At 41.4% G+C, this 22071-nt stretch overlaps 1 protein-coding gene across 1 annotated transcript; it reads right to left on the reverse strand.

Moving 5' to 3' along the window:
* Positions 1–2424: 2424 nt before the first annotated feature.
* On the reverse strand, positions 2425–14179 carry SDE2 (SDE2 telomere maintenance homolog). Its single transcript, XM_080342441.1, has 7 exons — positions 14042–14179; positions 13024–13141; positions 10777–10888; positions 10082–10251; positions 9281–9392; positions 6361–6769; positions 2425–3699 (listed from the first exon to the last, which is right to left on the reverse strand). Exons 1-7 carry the CDS (start codon positions 14150–14152, stop codon positions 3484–3486), a joined length of 1248 nt encoding a protein of 415 aa, XP_080198567.1. The 5' UTR covers positions 14153–14179; the 3' UTR covers positions 2425–3483.
* Between the last annotated feature and the right edge of the window lie 7892 nt (positions 14180–22071).

Below are 22071 nucleotides of genomic sequence, written 5' to 3' on the forward strand. Positions count from 1 at the left end.
ATCTGTATGAGGTAAAGAAAAGCCCTCCCTCAGGTTTGTGACAGTGTTTTCGCTAATTATTGTTTTTCAGTCAGTAACTCTGAAATGCGAGAGAAACAAAAGGCAGTGCTCTAGATCTTCTAGATGTTTTAATTAAATGCATTTAAAATGACACTTCAGAAGAATTCTGCAAGTCACACCACTTGCTTGTTGGGGAAGTGTTTGTGTGGGAGCATGAACCTTTTCTCTGGAAAGATGTTCACAGTTCTGGTGAATTTACAACCAGAAGCACTTGAGAAATCTAAAGCTGCATTAATCCTCAGGAAAAGAAATATGCAGGCAGGGTAAGGCAAAGTCTGCATTATCCTCTGGTCCTGGACTAGAAAGATCACCTCTATTCTGAGGCCACTATGCCCTATGGAAATGGCCCACCGTACACTGGCACGTTTTCAATTTAGATTCTTTTTTCATTGATACTTCTTGACTTTGTTTTCTTGCCCAATTTTTTAAGAAAGCTTCAAGCACTTCACCTACTTGTCTCTGTTCTGTTGAAGGATCATTCTAAGTCCTGTTTGTTACCCAGCATTGCCAGTGAGTGCCCATACATACAGCTCTCCACACACAGTATTGCTCTAGGCTAACCTGTTACATGGACATATCCCAGAGCAAGTGTTTGTTCCTGTTTAGCTCATCAGGAGTTGAACAATTCCCAAATAAACGTGCCAAAGCACAGAGCTGGTTCAAGGTACACATAAGCTATTGTCCTCTAACATAGATGTAGGGTATTTCTTTTAATTCCAGCACTACTGAAGCCACAGTTCATCAATGAAGTGTTTGGCACCACTGCTGGTTTCAAATATTCCAGTTCCCTTTCACCAAGCAGTGTTTATTCCCTACCCTATGTAATGCTGGCACAGATTTGTTACAGCCACATCATACCCCCCATCACAGAACTGATTTGGTTTAACAAGGAACTCACAACAACAATGGCAAACAGGTGACACATGGGGTAGACTTGGGGATGGCTGCATCAGCACAACTGAAGCAAGTGTGCAATTGCAGCAAGGGGAAATAACCTAGGTAAGAGTTGTTGCCAAAACACATAATTAAACTGGCCCATTCACTTTTGGCCCATGCCATTCTTGCTGTACTACAGAGGAGCTCAAGTGTATCCATAAAGCCAAAGGCTCTCCTGTCCCAACTGATGCAAAGGTGTTAATGAGAGCCAGCTGTCAGCACACCCAAGGCTTGCCACTCAAGTTGCTGGTTTGCAACATTCTCAGACAACATTTACACCAGCAAAGCTTCATTATGCTGAGGTGACCTTCCAGGTTTACTCCATTCCAGTTTACCTAATGAAACATAATCAGTAAAAGCCATTTCCTCTCTACCCAAGGTCCACTTGTCATGTCACAACCCCCATGAGATGTGATTTGCAGAGCCTCAACGTCTCTCTCCTCTCAGCTCCTCCTCTTTTTTTCCCCTCTCCAGATTTTCCAAGTCTCCCTTATAGATTAAAATGTTAGACATGTCAAGTGCTTTACTGCCACCAAACATCTTCTTACCTACTGTATCATATGCTGCTTTTAAGTCACTGCTTATCATATAAACCAGATTTCACTAATGATAAGCTGCAAAATATCAAGTTCATTACTTTTAGATCCCATATGTAGGTAAACAAAGAATGGTTTAAACTTGCTTTAACAATTTAGCCCTCAAGTGCCATGACTTATGTTTTCAGAACACTATGTCAAACAGACCAATAAGTGCCGCTTCATGGTGTAATTACCACCACTGCAAATACCTGCTTATCCTTTTCATAATGCCTTGGGATGCTAACGAGGCTTATCTTGCAGATGTGATTTTATAAGTTGGGGACACGCAGCTGAAAGGATACCTAGGACTTTATTTAACCACATCCAATACACTTTGGGTGGTGGTGGGAGGGATGGGGGATGGGTCAAAGCCCAGGTCCGCAGCGACACCTGCTGGCAAGTGGCTCCCACCACCCCCACACAGGGACGTGGGGACAGATGGACAGACAGACACAAAAACCTGCAGGGCAGTGAGCATTCAACCTCATTTGATAACAAAGCAAGCCTGGGAAGGTCGGGTGGGCAAGAGAAGGGCAAGCTGTCAGGTGAACCAGCACTTGGGAGCAGCTGCACCAGCACACCTGATTTCACAGCTTGTCAAGAATAAATCCCTGAGATTTAACACCCTCTCTCAACTCCAAACCTCCAAGCAGAAACAAAACAGCTTCTCAAAGAGGCTATAAGACTGCAAAACTGACTGATATGACCAGTACAAACTGCTCATGTCAGAAACATTAGCTACTACAGGAATGAACTTATTTCCTAGCATTTGAAGCCCATTTCCTATCATATTGCAGTGCAAAACTTTACTTTCTGAGACAATTTTAAAAAAATCGCTGGTACCACGTCAGAACAGGAGATGTGATTTTTGATTTTTCAAGCATCTCTCCAAGAAAAAATGATAAGCAGACCATAAACATAATATTCTCCAGCATACAGTGGTAAAATCTGATGTCCAACACACTTTTTAAAAGCCTCTCAGACCAGAGTCGTGGCAGCTGCGTCTGCGGTCACGCAAACAGGCTGCCCTTCCAGCAAGGTGCCCTCAGCACCCCACAGGGTAATACCTGGCACAGAAGCTACAAACACTGTGCTATGATAAAGCACCAGCACTGCAGATATTTAAAGTCATTGGGAGACAATTCCATTACTTTTACCATGGAAAAAAAAAACAACAAAAAAAAAATCCTAAGTTTCCCATTCAGCTTCAGATGACCACTCTATCTTACTAGCCTTCAGGAACCAGCAAGCATACTTCATTCTTAATTTCTTAAAGATTTGATTTGTCTTTTCCATCAGATAATTTTCCAGAGCCAAATAAGTAAATACCCCTATTTAATTTCTTCTAAAAGAAATACTTACACACATTCATAATTTGTATCGTACTGACACCTGACATCTCACAGAAGTGTGTATTTAATTATGCTGACCATACACATATAAAAATCTTATTTTTATATAAAGATACTTCAGCTTTTAATCCTGGATCATAGTTCAGTGTTTCTCATTTGACAGTTGTAACTGTGCTAACTGGAACACACACTTAAGGAGATTCAACATAGAACTGAGAAAGGATTGCTATTTTTCTTAAAAAACATGACAGTGTCACAACCATTTTCCAGAAAACATTCAGGCTATTTCTTTTCATAAACAGGAAATTTCTTCTACCCATTGTATCAAGAGTTATAACTATTTGTAAAGTTTATCAAAAGATAGCAGTTTCATTCCTTTAATATTGAATACATAACTAACTCGCTATCTAGTGACTTACTCTGTGCTATGTTAATCAAACTTCCTTAAGAACAGAAACAAGAGACCATCCAGAGGTGCCAAAGAACTCTATGTGGCTGTACAGAATAACAACAGAATAAGAAAAATTGAAACAGATTAAAAAATTCTGTTTAAAATGTCACTTTTTTTTTCCTTTAGCAGGCTTAGCAAATAAGGCAGGATCAATCTGGTCTTTAGATAGACCTCTCACTGAAAAAAGCCTTGCTGCTCTTTCCTTCAAAGTTCCTCCACATTTCAGTCCTAATGACATCAATTCCATCTTCAGTCTGTCTAAACCCAGGGCTTCCATTTCAGCAGCAGAGTTGAATGCCAGCAGGTCTATTGGTTCCACCTCCTGCAAAGAGAAAAACATCCCATCAGACTATTATTTGCTTCCTGACTGGGGGAGGAACAAGTATAGACAGAATGTTTCACTTTACAGAAGACCTTCAATTAGGATTATCTTAAACTCCTAATTACTTAATAAAGTTAATAAATGTCTGGGTATATGTTGGATATTCTCATTATTAGCAGTACTTATGCTACCCAGGTAAAGTATTATTGCATCATGTACAAGCAAATTGAAGCTAGCTGGCAGCCTAATTGTAAAACATGCAAATCTTAGCAGATATAACACATCCAAGAGTGGGGTGTGCATGCCCAGGTGAGCTTTGTACCCGGTGTCCAACTCTGCCGCCACAATTCTACTCCTTGCAGTGCCTCTGCTAGTTAAAGGCTTGCTCTAACATGTCCAGACAAGCTGCAGATGTGCTTAGACTTGCAATGTACACATCCTCCAAGACAGAAGCACCGGTCATTTTAAATTATATAAACACTGCTGAACTTTAAAAATCATTCCACTAGAATGAACACATTCTACTTGCAATAGAGGAATGCCAATAAAGCTAAAAAAAAAAAAAAGTATTTAATCCTATTCCTCTAGAAACAAAATAGCCGGCATTTGTTTCAGCCCCAGGGAAGTTAAGTACTCTCAAGAAAGTGAAATTAAAAACAACAGCCCATCATCTCACCTAGCAGTTCAGTAGCTTAGCCTTTGCTTCCAGAGGCACAGCAAATCTAACAGCCCCTTTTTAGCCAATGTAGAATATAGCCAATATGCCCCCAGCAGGAGCAGGAAGGCACATGAATAGTTATTTCTAAGGTAGTTACACTGTAATTACAGAAGCTGATATAAAAGCACTGTCTTTTAGTAAGATTAACAAAAAAACCAAGTTCACATCTCATCACGCCACAAGAAAATGGATTAAAATTTCATCTTAAAAGGAAATTAGTACATTTGGAGCATAACTGAGAATGAAAGGGACCTCTATATATTGCCTAGTCCAAGCCCAGGGTCTTGTCCACAAAAGAACATGGACAAAGACTGGATAATTCAAATGCCGGAATTTACTAACACACTAAACACCAACATCAAAACATTAACACACTAAAAAGGACACACAAATCCAAGCCTGTTTCATTCAATACTTAACACACACATCAGTCGTATCATGCTGGAGTTAAAGGGACTTCAGAGCAAGTAATACCACCACTAGGAATGAGACCGCTTCGTTATGAACTCCGCAAATACAATTAATGCTAGCAGAATTATAACCTTTGTCCCACTAAGCATATAAAAACAGACTGGTTGCCTCATTATTCTCATCCTACTTAAAAAAAAAAAAAATCCATGAAGGACTATTATTAATATAAAAATATTTCCACCTGCAATAACAATCTGCCACAGCATTGGTGGAGTTTCCTGTTCTAGGAATAGAGCAAAAGGTAAACAGTGAAGAATGGTAAACATCCTGTTTAAAATTTGCCAGCTCTAATAGTATAGTAGATGAAAAAGTTCTAGTTTGTCAGATTACATCCTTGGTCTTTTTTCCATTTGACTGTATTAAACTTTTTGACAAGAATTCAGTCATTGGCAGTGGAAACCGATGGTAGACTTTCTGCTCAAGCTGAAACAAGACAGAAAAAGCCAAGCAACTCCCTGGCCCCAAAAAAGCTTCACATTTTGTTTCACTGCTAGAATTAAGTCTAGAACCATTAAAGCCCCCCAAATTTAAAAGTAATATTATACAAGGGGCAATGAAGTACAAGTATTGGCACCTTTTACTGTCAAATATTAGTAAGGCTTTCATCACTATAGTGGCAGAAGAACTGAAGTTTGCACCTGACTACTAGGGCTCTCTGTGAATTAAACTCAAGTCTTTTTATAATAGAGACTAAAAAAGACAAAGCAGCTGAATGGCTTAGGGGATGTCTACTTGGAACAACTTTTATAATTTAAATGTTGACAACAATTATAAATATTACGGTCAAATTGTGTTATCAGTAAGATTAGTAAAATCAGACAGTGTTTGGTAATGTCTCTAAAAGTATTGGTAAGCATCTTTCTACAAAAGGGTTTTATTTTCCTTCCCCTTGAGCCCCCAGTAAAGAATTTTGGATCCAGAATGTATCTATTTATGTACAAGGGGGGAAAAAAAACAAACCAAACCCACAACCAAAAAACCCCAAGGGGAAACATGGATCTCAGGAAAGACAATACTAGACAGAGAAGGGCAACTGCATCTTAGTAGAAACTCTACACTATTAAAATCTTAACCTTCTAAAGTTCTTCCTTGACCCATTCTACTTAGCATCTTTCAAGACAATGCTACTGTACCATAATTCAACTTTCTCCATGGAGACACTGTCAACCAAGAGCCTTCTTTGTCTGCAGTTCCTATTAACTTGCTACATTCCATTTTCCTAAGTTGTACAATGCATCTTTAGTTAAGCTGCTTTTCCTTTTAACCTTGGGATTTTTTGTGCTCTGAATCAAACTCCAGAGTTTCTATTAGCTTGTTATGGAAACTATGATTCTAATTCAAGCATTTACATCTAATGCATTGAAGTCATAGGATATAAATCCCCTCCTCTTTTCTGCAATCCACAAAGGCAAAAGTGATTGAGTAAAAGCAGCAGAAAAGATATATCACATTTTGTACTGCTTCATACTTACTGTGCTCTGTAACTGGTTTGTTTCTTGTGCTTTAGAAGAAACATTTTCTTGTTCCTCTTCTTTCAGAGCCTGGGTTACCTCACTCTTTCCTTGGGCCTCTTCCTTCAAGGGCTTTGTCACTTCACTGTTTTCATCAGCTGAAATTTCAGTTTTCCCATCTGCATGTGTTTCTCCTTGCACATTTCTTCCAGTACCTTCTGGCTGCTCTGGGGGTTTCTCATTTGCACTGGTAGCTGGACCATCCTCTACGGAATCCACAGAGCTACCTGAGCATTCATTTGGATCTCCAGCATTTTCATTAGATTTGCTGCCTGATGGACAACTTCCATCAGATGTATGAGGGGAGTCGTTTTCACTGTCATCCTCACAATCTGAACTGTCACGATCATCCAATCCTTCCAGTCCCAGCCTGGCACAATCAGTACATTATTAATGAATATCCATATACTTTCACTTTTTAAAAAAATATATTTTTATTATCACACTTCTCTTTCCAAAACTCACTTCAGAGAGCTGCAGTAAACTACTAACGCAGCTATTTAGGATAGTTTAGTACATGGAAAAGCTGGTAATATTGAACATTCCCCCCCAAACAGGTATCTTTTTGAAGCATTCCCAGTACAGGAATGTGTGCTACCTATTGCTACTCCAAACACCACTGGAATCATTAAGGCTTCTATTTCATGTTACGTTAGCTGAAAAATGCCAGGATTTTTTTTTTTTTTTTGAAGTTCAATGTAGGTTTAAATCATTAACAAAAAAAGGGCAATGAGAGATAATAGAATATAACCATATTAGAAAGTTCAGGGTGGGACAGTACCTAGTTCTGTAAATAAAGTATATCTGCTCCAGCTGGGACAGATATATTCCTGGCCACCTGGGAGGAATATAAGGCTGCTGTTAGAGGATGTAGGAAGGCAGCTAGGATAGCCAAGGCCTCCTTAGAATTACAGCTGGCGAGAGGGGTCAAGGGCAGCAAAAAGAACTTTTTCAAATACATAGCAGATAAAACTAATACCAGAGGCAAGGTAGGCCCACTGATGAATGGAGTGGGTGCTCTGGTGGCAGAAGATACAGAGAAAGCAGAATTACTGAATGCCTTCTTTGTCTCTGTCTACTCTGATAGAGGCTGTCCTGGGGAGCCCTGTACCCCTGAGACCCCGGATGAAGCCAGGTCAATGGAGGAGTTTGCTTTAGTCGATGAGGACTGGGTTAGGGAGCAATTAAATAGACTGGACATCCATAAATCCATGGGTCCAGATGGGATGCATCTGCGGATGCTGAGGGAGCTGGCTGAAGTCATTGCTGGACCGCTCTCCATCGTCTTTGCCAAGTCTTGGGAAACGGGAGAGGTGCCCGAGGATTGGAGGAAAGCAAATGTCACTTCAATCTTCAAAAAGGGCAAGAAGGAGGACCTAGGTAATTATAGACTGGTCAGCCTCACCTCTGTCCCTGGGAAAGTAATGGAACAGCTTATCCTTGGTGCCATCTCAAGGCATATCAAGGATAAGAGGGTTATTAGGGGCAGTCAGCATGGCTTCACCAAGGGTAAGTCATGTTTGACCAACCTCATAGCCTTTTATGAGACTGTAACAAGGTGGATGGATGATGGCAGAGCGGTGGATGCGGTCTACCTTGACTTCAGTAAAGCCTCTGACACAGTCTCCCACAGCATCCTCACAGCTAAGTTGAGCAGGTGTGGTCTAGACAATAGAGTAATGAGGTGGGTTGCAAACTGGCTTAAGGAGAGAAGCCAGAGAGTGGCAGTCAATGGTGTGGAGTCTAGTTGGAGTGCCTCAGGGGTCAGTACTGGGGCCAATATTATTCAATATATTCATTAACGATTTAGACGACGGAATAGAGTGCACTATCAGCAAGTTTGCTGATGACACCAAGCTGGGAGGAGTGGCTGACACGCCAGAAGGCTGTGCTGCCATCCAGAGACCTGGACAGGCTGGAGAGTTGGGCAGGGAATAACCTGATGAAATTTAACAAGGGAAAGCGTAGAGTCCTGCATCTGGGCAGGAATAACCCCAGGTTCCAGTATAGGTTGGGAAATTACATACTAGAGAGCAGTGTAGGGGAAAGGGACCTGGGGGTCCTGGTGGACAACAGGATGACCATGAGCCAGCACTGTGCCCTTGTGGCCAGGAAGGCCAATGGCATCCTGGGGTGTATTACAAGGGGGGTGGTTAGTAGATCGAGAGAGGTTCTCCTTGCCCTCTACTCCGCCCTGGTGAGACCCCATCTGGAATATTGTGTCCAGTTCTGGGCCCCTCAGTTCAAGAAGGACAGGGAACTGCTGGAGAGGGTCCAGTGTAGGGCAACAAAGATGATTAAGGAAGTGGAGCACCTCCCTTACGAAGAAAGTCTGAGGGAGCTGGGTCTCTTCAGTTTGGAGGAGGCTGAGGGGTAACCTTATTAATGCTTATAAATATATAAAGGGTGAGTGCCATGAGGATGGAGCCAGGCTCTTCTCAGTGGCAAACAATGATAGGACAAGGGGTAATGGGATCAAGCTGGAACACAAGAGGTTCCACTTAAATTTGAGAAAAAACTTCTTCTCAGTGAGGCTGCCAGAGCACTGGAACAGGCTGCCCAGGGAGGTTGTAGAGTCTCCTTCTCTGGAGACATTCAAAACCCGCCTGGACATGTTCCTGTGCAATCTCACCTAGGCGTTCCTGCTCCAGCAGGGGGGTTGGACTAGATGATCTTTTGAGGTCCCTTCCAATCCCAAACATACTGTGATACCGTGTAACACAGCAACATTTACTTCCAGTTCTCCAATTTAATCAGTTCGATGTACTTACTCCTATTTAAGTCTACATCACAGATAAGATGTTGATTACTTGTATGTACTTAACATTTCATCCTGTTTAAGGCTTAACACTTGAGCATAAAAACAAGGCATAACGCTTACCAAAAACACTTTCTTTTTCGAGGTTTTGTTCCATTCTTTCCAGATTCACCTGGACGCTTCCGACTATCGCCACTTTCTGGTGACACTATTTTGCTTGAAGTAGCCTGCAATCCTTCAAAACAAAGTGAGAAGTCTACTTCATCAGTACATAATTCATACATGTTGTAAATTCTACTTATCTTTTAATTTCAGATGTAATTTAAAACACTAACTGAAAATAATTACTATTGTTGCACATTTATGTAAACTCAAAGTTTCAAAATAAACTCAGCAGCAGCAAAAGCTCTCCTACGCTGCTTTAATAAGGCACAGAGTTAATAAAAATCGGATTCCTGAACTGAACACTCAGATTCTACATCCCATCCAGCTTCAAGTTTCACCACCAAGCTGCCAGCAACGAAACAATCTGTGGATAAATAAAATAACTACAAAGAACAGTGAGTATTTTGTAGTTGGCTTAAATTTCTAGTTTTTATATAAGACCTGTTCATATTTTATTATTTCACTGAAAATTATGTAATTCTTATAGCTGAACTAGCAACACTATCTTCACAGAATTTTGCTTTTATTATGAGATGAAGTTATCTGTGTTACGCTGTTCAATGCAATTTAAGAGAAAGAGCAGCCAAAGAGGAAAAATTAAGTCCAAGAAATATTACCAGAATTCAGAATTTCATTCAACTAAGTTCCTGTCAGCATTTTTTTTTTTTTTAATTTATATTTTCCTACTGGAGTAAGGCTAAAGGGACTTATAGTTTGCCTTACTTTTGGAGGAGAGAAAGTTAGGTTAAACTGCAATACCTTTAAGGACTGAATCCTCTAGTCGCTCAGCCATTTCATGACACTGCTGCAGGTAGTCTGGATTTGTGAAACTGTGCTTTGGCTCCGCAAGTTTCCGCTGTAGCCTTTCCAAGCGCCTCTGCTCTTTTTCTGCTTCCCGTTCTGCTTGCTGCTTCACCCATTCAGCCATCCTGCAGGTGACAGAACCAGGAAAATGAGAGCACTGCCAGCATTTCACATAATATCAGTTTGCTGCTTTGCAACTACTGAATGCTTCTACCACCTGTTCGGATAGGAGACAATGGGAAAAGACAACTAATAACACACAGGGGAATTACTGAAGGAATATACAGAGATTCTGCCAGAGCAAAGAGAGTAAAGTTTGGTTTGGAAGCCAGGAACAGCAGTGAGATTGCACATCCCCAATATCAGTCTCACAGCTTCAGAGAAAAGAACTGTGAGAATTTCAGATGAGAAAACCAAGATGTGCTGAACAGTCTCTCAGAAGTAGGCAGAAATACAATCACATCTATTTTGCAGTAACATAATTATAGTCAGAAGACCTCCAGTCTGTGCTTAAGATCTCACTTTTGCTCTTTCTAGTATGCAAAATAAAACTTCATTGGTACAACTGCCTGTCACATGACCTCTTTTGTTAACAGTAAACTACACAGTCAGTTTGTTTTGTAATTCTAGCTTTGAAGAAAATGCTTTACGCTTTTTCATGATTGACATCTCGAAGTCTCCTTCCACTGAGATCTCGGCAGGCCTCTCTGTTTGTCGTCTTTTCAATCTGAGCACCAAGTGCTCGCAGCATAGAGCCAAACCCTGAGAAAAAAAGTAATACAGAATTAGCTAAACAGAAACAAATGGAGATGAGCTAATACACAACAAAAGAATCAGTTAGGGAAAATTAATATGGTTAATTCAACACTTTCTTCTCCCTCAACGTAACTGAAATAAAGGGCAAGTTAAAAGTTGCAACATGTCGGAGAACTGTAATGGAGTGAAATGCTGAAACACTGAGTGAAAAAAAGGTATTCAGTGTTTACCATTCATCTCATTTTTGTACTCCCGATATCACACCAGATGGACTCAATTTACTAGAAACTGTGCAGTGCTTCTCACATGGCAGTCTGTTTCTGGATTCTTCAGCAAAATGGTTTGAAACCTTTTTCATCTCAAGATAACATTTTGGGTCCTTTCTAATTTAGCCAAGATATAAACACCTCCCCCTTAAGCCCCTACCAAACTCAAATCCCCTTTTAAAAATCTGACAAGACAAAGAAAATAATTTTTTTAGGAGACAGCCTTAGCCACTTCACCAAGATGATAATGATGTATAAGGTGATGCTGGAAAGCACCCCAAAACAGATTTCTATATACTCCTCAGCACTAATTAGTCATAGGCAAGACCACTAATTTCTTTCATTCAGTCCTACCTTGTGTTGTCTACAGAGAAAAGAGCCTTTTTAACTACCTCAAAGAAACACAATGTGATTTAATATTAATATAATCCTTCAAGCAATTTGAAAGTGCCAAACACTGGTTTTTAACTAGAAGCTAAACAAATCTTTAAGGAATGATACAAACAGTAACAAATCCAGACCGCCTGCTATAACATGAGGCAGAACACATACTATGTTCAACTAATAAAACCAATTGCTGCCATTGGAGAGGAGAATTTCTGTAGCTCGTGAAACATGCTACTGAATTTTACTTTCTGAAAAATGCAGACCTTGCTGCTACACCTAGCCAGGCACAGTCCCCAAAATTAACAGCAATAGGTTCACTAAAGTCGCAGATGCTGAATTAGGGTCTGATAACAAAATGTTCAAGCCTCTTGTAAGTCTGCATCCCTTCGAGATCATACAGTATGTCTTAATAGTTCTGACCTGTGTTAAATGCACAATAAAAACAGGCAAACAAAGTTATAAAGTCAAAACAAAAGCCAGACTTTAAAAAGCAGACAGAACTGCTAAAGAACAATTTTAAACTGACCCCAATAGCACATCAGTAACTCAGAGTCACAGAACACATATCCTGTGTCATTCCAGGATAACTGAAGCTGATAGACAATAGCTGAGAAAGAAGCATCCTATACTATGAATTTACACCATATACACTACTTATAGGACACCAGAAGAAACCTCAATACCTCATAAGCCATAGCAACAGTAATTATTTCCAGTTGTGTCTACAACTGAAAAAGGCAAAGTAAGTTGCTGCAGTCTGACACAAGGCTGCACAATTATTCAGGACTTCAGCTCAACAGCTGGAAAATTCTGAGAACTGGATTCAAAAAGCAAATATACTGACTCCAATTACACTCAAACACCCTGCTAAACTTGCTTCATCCATTATGTGCCATTTTAGGGAATGCCCACGTTGGCAGTGGCTGTATCGCTTTATATAGTTAATATACATCTTCCATAACATGGTTAAAATATTTTGTCAACATAAGGAGTCTAGCTTAAATCAAATTATTTAGTTCTTAGGCCACTGAGGTTGTGGCATTTATATGCTTTTTCAAATAAGACAAGACAAAATCAATTAGGTCATATAACACACTCAAATAGCAGACTATTTGTACCTGGAATATTTGTCCTACATGACCATGAATGAAACCGAGGAGGCCTTGAAGCTTAGTGCTTTTAAACACAATTTCAACTCTGAAGTCACTTTGATGCATGATACAGATTTCTACTAGTAGAATTAAGCTGACCAAGGATGCACAGAAGGGCTCTGCCAGCAAAGCTGTTAGCTGAACTGCTGCTTCCCTAGCCAATTCTTACCTTTACACATAAACTTTGGTTTCAGCTCTCAGACATTATATCACAGCCATCCACATTACAAGAGATCTGCTAACAGATTAGCACTGCTGCTATCAATATAGACTATGGTATATTAAAAGTTTTTTTAATCTAAGAATCTAATAAATAACAAGCAGTTAAGCAACAAACCTCCTTTTCCGCCACAAAGTCTTGGTTCCAGACTATAAACAGCTCCATTCTGCAATACATCTTCATCATTAACCAGTCGTCCATTACATTTCACATACAAACTCTCTTCAGGAATATTCTAAAAAACAGCAAAATTGAATCATATGATTGACTGAAAAAGCAGCATTCTGACAGAGCAAATCATTAAGGAGCAGCGTTTCCTTCCTTACTGTAGGGACAGAGGGGAAGCAAACCAGATGATGTTAAAAGCATAAGCATTCTCTGTGGTACTTAAATTCTTGTTTAGTGGAGGATTAAACACAGACTAAAATCAGTTGGTAAAAATGAATGGGGAAAAGCCGTGCTGCGAGAAAATCTACACTAGGTGTTCAAACACTCCAAGTTAAAAAAAAAATAAATAAGAGCAAAAACAAACCCACATTTTTGGACTGCAAAGAATTCAAGATAGATTTCTTCAATATATATCACAGAATGTTAAGGATTGGAATGGACTCGGAAAGATTATCCAGTCCAATTCCCCCACCAGAGCAGGAACACCCAGATGAGGTTACACAGGAAGGTGTCCAGGTGGGTTTTGAATGTCTCCAGAGAAGGAGACTCCACAGCCTCCCTGGGCAGCCTGTTCCAGTGCTCTGGCACCCTCACTGAGAAGAAGTTTCTTCTTATATTTAAGTGGAACCTCCTGTGTTCCAGTTTGCACCCGTTGCCCCTTGCCCTGTCACTGGCTGCCGCTGAGAAGAGCCTGGCTCCATCCTCACGACACTCACCCTTTACGTATTTATACCTATACCTGAGAGACTATAGGACTCTCGGGACAAACCGTCCTGCTCAGCTAAGCGACCGCAACGCGAAGAAGCAGGCCCGCCGTCGCGACATCCCGCCAGCCGCCTCAGCACCGCGGGGAGGCCGGGGAGCGGGCCCGGGCAGCCCCGCGGCCTGCCAGTCGGTACCGGCAACCTCACCTCACCCCGCCACCGCAGCCCCGCAACCGCTTCCTCCCCTCCCACCCTCCACTCACCAGCGCCCGAGCGCGATCGCGGAGAAGGCCGCGCACCGAGCAGTCACTGCCGGAGGGGAGCGGCAAGAGCCGCACCCGGGGATCCAGCGGGTCGCGCACCAGCAGCGCCATCGCCTCCCCTCAGACGCCGCGAACGGCCGCCGCGCACGCGCCTGTGACGACAGCGAGCCAATAGCGGCCGGGAGGGGGGAGGAGGAGCAGGGGGGGAGGGCGGGGGAAGGCCGCTGAGGCGGAAGGCCGCTGAAGCCTCCCCCCGCCTTCTGCCCCCTCCCCCCCCCGGAAACGTGCGGCTGTTAAAGTGTCCGATCAAATATGGCGCCATTTTCCTGTAAGGACCTCTGGAGATCATCCAGTCCAACCCACCTGCTAAAGCAGGTTCACCCACAGCAGATCGCACAGGAAGGTGTCCAGGCTGGTTTTGAATATCTCCAGAGAAGGAGACTCCACAGCCTCTCTGGGCAGCCTGTTCCAGGGCTCTGGCACCCTCAAAGGAAAGATTTTCCTCAGGGACTGGAGCACTGGTTAGGAGAAAACATACACCTCTGCCCCTCCAGAAAAGGGCACACACAGAGGTTTGGTGGTGACCCAGACACTGTAACTATTGCATTCAATAGCGGTGGCTTCAAATCCCCTCCATGTCTTCAACATAACCATCCAGCTGAGGGCATTGAAAGGCTGCAAAGGCTGAGTGTCACAAGGATGGAGCCAGGCTCTTCTCGGTGACAACCAATGATAGGACAAGGGGTAATGGTATAAACTGGAACACAGGAGGTTCCACTTAAATATAAGAAGAAACTTCTTCTCAGTGAGGCTGCCAGAGCACTGGAACAGGCTGCCCAGGGAGGTTGTGGAGTCTCCTTCTTTGCAGACATTCAAAACCTGCCTGGACACCTTCCTGTGTAACCTCATCTGGGTGTTCCTGCTCCAGCAGGGGGATTGGACTGGATGATCTTTCCACGTTCATTCCAGTCCCTAAAATTCTGTGATTCTGTGTGTCACTACCAGCTGTCTCTGCTGGGAACTTCTGCAAACACCAGCGAAGAAGACGTGGTTGGGCTGCCCCCCCCAGATCTGCGGTGCAATACACCCGTCGCTGTATTTCCAAATCACAGTGTTACCTGTGGTGCCTTTTTGTTTAGCAGCAGCATGGACAAGATCAGTTGCTCATGGCATAATCTGCCCCCACCCAAGGGGAGCTCCCCTGCCAGGGTGGCCCGTGGCACCCTGAAAATACCATGTTAGCAAGCGAGATAGACACATACATCTGAGCATGTGGCTAGATTCAGGCCTTAGGTATCAACGCTGCTTTAAAAAGATGGGGCTCATGTCTTAGCTGCTTGGCTGTTCTGGAAAGTTTGGTGCTGTGGCTGTTGACCCTTTTTGCTTGCAGAATTGCTGTGCTGCTTGGCCAGGCTGGTGTGAGCATGGAGCAGTAGCCCTCACGCCTGGCCATCTTAAGTCAATGTGGTAAACAAGGAGGACGCAGGGAAACAAAGGGGCATAGAGGTGACTTGACCCAGAAGTGCAGACTTCACTTGCAAATGTAAACAAATTAGTAATAATTTAATTACGGGGATCTCCCCATGGGCTTGTCTTGGCCAACTCACAAATCAAACTTGGCTCACCCTTTCTTGTGCTATATTAATTTTAGCTAAAATATTTTCACAAAACATTTTGACCCAGTTTAGACAGTCCCTTATTGACTTTACTTTCTATAACAAGTTGATGTTTCTGAATTATGTATCATGATGCCACAGTGCAACCATTCAAACCTGATTGATGTCTGTGTAGCCTGGAAAAGCTGCGGTTATTTTGTGCTGGATCAGGCCCAAATTTGGTTGTATTTTAAGTCACGTGGTACTGCTTGTTTAATTTATAATCACATGCCGTATCTGTGGAATGCTACCTGCTGTTAAATTCCACTAGGTTTGGGGTATTTTTATTCGTCTGCAGTATCTGATTGAAATGTAATTGGAATATACGAAGCATGCACATATACATATGCAGATGAATGAGTATTTTCTTAGGTCTGTGGGATTTCAGTTGCATTCTGAGGGCATGATTCATTTCCTCCTCTGAAGCTCCTGCCGTTGGCACTGAGGGTGTGGAGCTTGTCAGTACGGGCGGAGTTGTCCAGGGAAGAGTTGGGCTGCAGGACTGTCCAGTGAATGGGCTGAGTCAGTGTAATTATTTTCCGAATGTTTCAAACTACTCTTATATCTGCGCTGATGAATTCCTGGCCCTGGTGAGCACCAATGGAATTATAATTTCCCAGTGGGGAGTATCTTAGCTAACACATCACAGGGAAAAGTGGACCAGAAAAGAGGGCCCAGTGCACCCTGAGAGGAGGTGTGTCCCCTGTCATGACTGACACCTGGATTCTGCCTGCACATACGTGCCAAAGCTGCGATACATCTCTGAGGAGGAGAGCTGAGAGCAGTGGAGTCATTCTGACATAAATCAGGCCCTTTGCAGATCATACGTTGCCACCTTAGTTTTGGGCTACGAATGCCACACTCTGTCCGGTTCTAGGTGGCCGTATCTGGGTGGCTGTATCTAGGTGACTTATGCAGATCCTTCTGCATAGTCAGGCTACAAGCAGGTGACACCTAATAGCCTAGAGGAGTAGTTTTCTTTCAGCTGGTCTTGCAGCAGTGCTAGATAGATAGTCCCCATCCTCATGATTTATGCAATGCGGTTTAGCTGGTGCCACGTTAATGTCAGTGGGTGAGCGTTCCTCTGTCCCTTGTTCTTGATTACATTTCTCTTCCTAGAACTCATCAAAAGTCTACTGCCTTGCCCCTCACAAAAAACTCTAAAGTCAAAAAGGCTATTATAATTTGCCATTTGAAATTTGTTCTATTAGAAATATTGTTCTCTTGATAAAACAATGATCAGTCGCTGATTCTGCAGTGGTGTTTTCGACTTAATTAATAAATCATGATTGCCACTTTTCATTTAGAAATGATTTTAAGGACATAATTAAACCTGACCGCATCCTTGCGGGTTAAGTAAGTACTCTGACTTTTTAAATAGTGACACTCGGGCAAACTGGTTATACCACTTTTGGAAGGACCAAGACTGGAATTTAAAACTTCTTGGTTTGTTGACGTAATTTAAGAGAAGAGACTAATGATCCTTTTGTTATTTCATTATGATATCCGTGCATGTGATGCCTGAGTTATTGGGTGTGGTTCTGTGGCCTATAATATGCAGTGTGTCAGACTAGACTATTTTCTGCTTAAAATCTGTTATTTGATTTAACATAGAGTTTTTACTATATCTGGAATAATCAGATGTGTAACTGTCATAACGCTGTTATTTGTTAATTCACTCATTCATTCATTCATCCTTATTGTTTCCTCCAGTATATTCCGTTTTAATACTAGTAGGAGTGCTTTATAGTGCTCAATAACGGTCTGTCAAGAGCAAGATCACATTATGCAAGACTCTCTACTGAGAGGAGGCGTAAGATACTCATAGGCCCTGGAGTTCTAATCTGCACATGAAAGATGCCTCTGGGAGTGAGGAACACAAACCCAGCTGTTCACAAGGTACCCAGGTTAACAAAGGATGGGTCAAAAGTTGCTCCGATAAGAATTCAATGTTCCTCACTTCTAAAAATCTTCCTAGACATAGGCAAGAGAAGGGATGAAAGATACCACTTAAAATATGAAACAGTTGTGTATGTTCCTTTTAGCATATTCAAAGTGTGCAGAGATGTTAACAAAGGTAAATTTTGTCCACTGAAGTAACTTCAAGAATTTGGAAACATGTCTTTTAAGAGTGGCTTTTCTGTCTGCTAGACAGTCATTCATGTGCTGTCATAGATATGGAGACTGGTTCATCTGGAAATACTTTCTTTTGCATCTTAATGGTATCCCAACATGTAAGTTGCAGATAATATATTTGCAAGACTTAAATGTATTGCACGCTTTCATATTATTTTTGCATGGAGGATCAGGAGAAGATGAAAAGAAACCTTTGTGTGTATGTTTTCATGAGAATAATTAAGATATTGTATGACATGAGGGAACATTTTTTACTTCAGAGACTATGACATCATACTGTTTAACAAAAATGTAATTAGCCATAATGAATCTAAGTTGATATTTGCAAGTGCAGCTTCCTGCCAAATGTCAATAGTCATCTGCTTCAGTTTCTGTGTCATCAGTGCAATGAGTAGAGGCAGTGTGTTAAGATACCTGATACTGGGTTGGGAGCAGGGGGAGCAGAAATACAAATGTTACGTTACTTATATTACCCTTGTATTAATACACTAGCTACTGTTAAATATACTTGTTATCTCACAGTGAATGGATAGATATCAATCTCCTAACAAGTCTGTGATGAATAAATGTATTTTATTCTTCTTATAGCCAACTGTTGGCAATAATGCAGATACTTAGACATAATCAAGATTTTAAAATGCTGTAAAACTGGTTTTGCCCTCACATTAGTCCCTTTGTTATGCTTAATATCTTCATCTTCATTCTATGGACAGATGAACTATGAGTCCTTTATCTGCAGCTTACAAGTTGAGATACTATTAAGATGTAAAAGAAAATATTTCCAGATGAGCCAGTCTCCATATATATGATAGTACATGAACAACTGTCTAGCAGATGGAAAACCGACTCTTAAAAAACATGTTTTCAAATTCTTGAAGTTACTTCAGTGGACAGAATTTACCTTTGTTAGTATCTCTGCACACTTCCAATATTCTAAAAGGAATATACACAACTGTTTCATATTTTAAGTGGCATCCCTCATCCCTTCTCTTGTCTATGAGTTGTTCCTTGAACTGTGAGTCCTTTCGGGGAAGGAACAGGTATTGTTTTGCTCATATATGTGTATTGAACCTGAGAAAATAAGATCCCTTTTTGTTTGACCTTAGGTATCATAATCACAGTCAGCCTTGTTAGTGTTAATAATAATTTTAAATTTGGCAGCAAGAATTTGAGATGAATTGGCTAATTGGACACCCAGGTAATACTGCAGAAGTGAATACTTCAGATTCTAAGATTTCCTTAACCTTGTGTCTCCTCTGATTTGCTAGCCTTAGTGCTTAGATTTGGTCTGTTCTGATTAATTTTCACTGAATACAGTCAGAGAGTGGTGAATGGGTTAGTTGTAGTGTATAGCATATTTTATAAGGAAACAATACCAAAAATAGGCCTCTGCCTCTTTACTTTTGCTCTCCCTGTAATGCAGCTAACTGCTTTTAATTATAGCTTGCAGAGACACTGTGCTGAATTACTTAATATCTGTGTAAGGCCTGGATTCTAGTTTCTCAATTGGCATTTGAACGTTTGGCAGCTCCGCAAAAATCCAAAGCTAAGAGTGAGCATACGGTACAAGATGTATATTATGTATGGGGTAGATCTCTGTTACCTGTCAGAGCACTATGCCTTAAAGTTTTTAAGAAACAGGAGAGTGAACCTTACATGCCCAAAATAAATTATATATATATATATTTATCTATCTCCTCCATTGTTTTTCAACTAAGATGAATGTTGATTTGGAAATGTTCCTTGCTAAAACTGAAGTTGCACTTCCAGTAGTTGGGAAGAGCTCCCAAATTACGTTACCCCACCCACATCTGCTTACTTTCAGTTTACCTGAGGAGATTCTACAGGGGAACTAAGGAAGAAAATGAGGACAGCAACAAAAGGGAGAACAAACTGGACAGGTCTAAAACGACAGAAATTTAAAGCAGAGTGCCTCAAGTGGGCAAACCCTCACTTTTGGTTATGTTCAGCAGAGATAACATGTGATTAACATCTGTGGCACATTGTGGGTGTTCATAATTCCTGTTTAAAGCACATCATGTCATTGATTCGCTCGTCCCTTGATAAAATGTTATGAGTAAGATCCTCGGCTAGTGTAAATTTTCAAAGCTCCATTGGATTGAGAGAGAAAAGTCTTAAGGATCCAGTCCGTCGTGTAGAGAGGCCTCAGTCTTTGGGTGCTGAGTTTCACACGCCTTCCTTTGAATTGGATCATTATGAGCCCCACTTAACATTCAGACAACATTATTGCACTAGTAATATTAATCTCCTTGTGTCAGGAATGTTCTGCTAGCTTAAAGAAGACCTAAATGCATAATAATGTATGCAGGTGTTTATCTGTTTCTCTTTAAAAGAAATCATGCAAATAATTTTTAAGAAAAATGCTTGGGGTTTTTTTGGTTTTACATAGTAAGTTCAAGTTAGAGAATATTGACATCATAACATTACAGACGTGTGTAGCTTCTTGTTGGCTCAATATTGGAATAGTTTGCCAATTTTTTTATACAACATCTTTTTGCACCCATGCAATTAAAATTAAATTGTTAGTATGATGTTGAAGGGATGTCACTGTTGTATTTTGAGCTCCCCTCCAGCGTTTCTTCTAATCCTTTCCAAAATTGAGGTAATTATTCATCATCTCTGAGGAATTTGTGATACAGCCCCTTGAGAACTTTCTTAAGTCATATGTATGTGAAGCCTGGAAAAAACATGTCCTCACATGGTTATATCTGAATATTAGCAACATGACAATGATACAGCTGTGCATTTGTTCCTCCGTGTTCCTGTCTGACTTGGGCTTTGGCCTAGAAGTGATGTCGGTGTCAGAATATGTCAGATCGCTTATTTCTCAAAGCACGGTCTATGAATAAGTGTTGCTAGTGCGTGAAAGTCACAGTTGGAAAACTCTTGTTGACAGTAGGTGTTTTGGTTTTTGTTTTTCTCCTGTTGTTCTTTGTAGCAGGACATTACAGGAACAGTTTGTCAGGGGAAACTTTGAACCGTGTCTCGCATCTGCAGAGCTGGGCATGGCACAGAGGTATGTCCACTGCATGTTCTGTGTGGGCAGCACTTCACCTCTACAAGTGGTTCTCATAACCAGGAATCTTACATATTGCAGATGTGGCGTGGCCAATCTTCCTGGCCCTCTGAGCCACATACCAAAAGTTAGGACTGCCAGGCAGCCAGCTCATTCTTCAGCAAGCCAAGGGAGAAGGGTGCTGTGTGCTTTTTGCAGGTGGGAAATGACAGTGGCTCCCAGGAATGCTCACTGTCCATTGTGGGTCAGGGCTAGGCTGGAGGGTATAACTTCAAGATGTGATGAAGCGTGTAATGTCAACTTCACTATCACCTGATAAACTACTCCCTCTCACAGTGGGGATTTATCCTACACAAGAGCAGCCTCTCTGTTGGATGTGGGACAGAGTGCCAGCGTGGGATCTGGGCTTGAAAACCTTGTAGCCTAGGGGAAATGGGCTGGTAACCTCTCCTGCACTTTGTTGCTGAGGTTTCAAGTGGTGCTGCTTTTCTGCCTCTGACTTGAGATCCATGTTCTGCAGTCCCTGTTAAACCCAACTGATGTTCTCCACTTTAGTTGCCTTGATTGCGACTTGTATTTTAACATATCACTCATATGCTTTACGTAGTACCCTATTTCCCCAAAAAGAAGACCTACCCCAAAAATAAGCCCTAGCATGATTTTTCAGGATTTTTGAGGATGCTCAAAATATAAGGCCTACTCCAAATATAAACCCTAGTTACAGTTCATTTAAAAAGTCAATTTAAATAGTGTCCAGGCAGCTACACATGTAAAAAAAGTAAAATTAATTGGCAATAGAATGCAGCAGGACAGATAGACCCTTCGCCAAGAAAAGCAAACACCTGACAGACAACTGACAGTTGCGTTGCCAATGTGCTACGAGCAGGCTACGTGAGCAAGAGGTGCTCATTTAAGGAAAGCACTATTGCTAGACATGAGAAATTGGGGCCAATGGTGGTAAGGAAATAGAGTCACAAGAAATTCACTATAGAATTCAGGGTTTGGAGAGTTATGATTATGTTCCAGAGTGTGATGACATAACTATATTTGAATATATGTTAATTTTTTGTTCAAGAATAAATGCAGATTGTTGTTCATGGAAAAATAAGACATCCCTTGAAAATGAGCCCTAACGCATCTTTTGGAGCACAAAGTAATATAAGACTGTCTTACTTGCAGGGAAACAGGATAGTGCCAGGACT

Source organism: Nesoenas mayeri (assembly GCF_963082525.1).
Source record: "Nesoenas mayeri genome assembly, chromosome: 3".
Classification (NCBI taxonomy): Eukaryota; Metazoa; Chordata; class Aves; order Columbiformes; family Columbidae; genus Nesoenas; species Nesoenas mayeri.

Excerpts from the sequence above, each read along its gene's own strand:
- SDE2 (XM_080342441.1), bottom strand. The coding sequence starts at position 14,152 with ATGGCGCTGCTGGTGCGCGACCCGCTGGATCCCCGGGTGCGGCTCTTG. Across the intron at positions 10,252-10,776 it reads GATGTCAATCATGAAAAAGC|GATGGCTGAATGGGTGAAGC; the intron begins GTAAAGCATTTT and ends TGTCACCTGCAG. Across the intron at positions 6,770-9,280 it reads CGAAAAAGAAAGTGTTTTTG|GCTGGGACTGGAAGGATTGG; the intron begins GTAAGCGTTATG and ends TGATTGTGCCAG.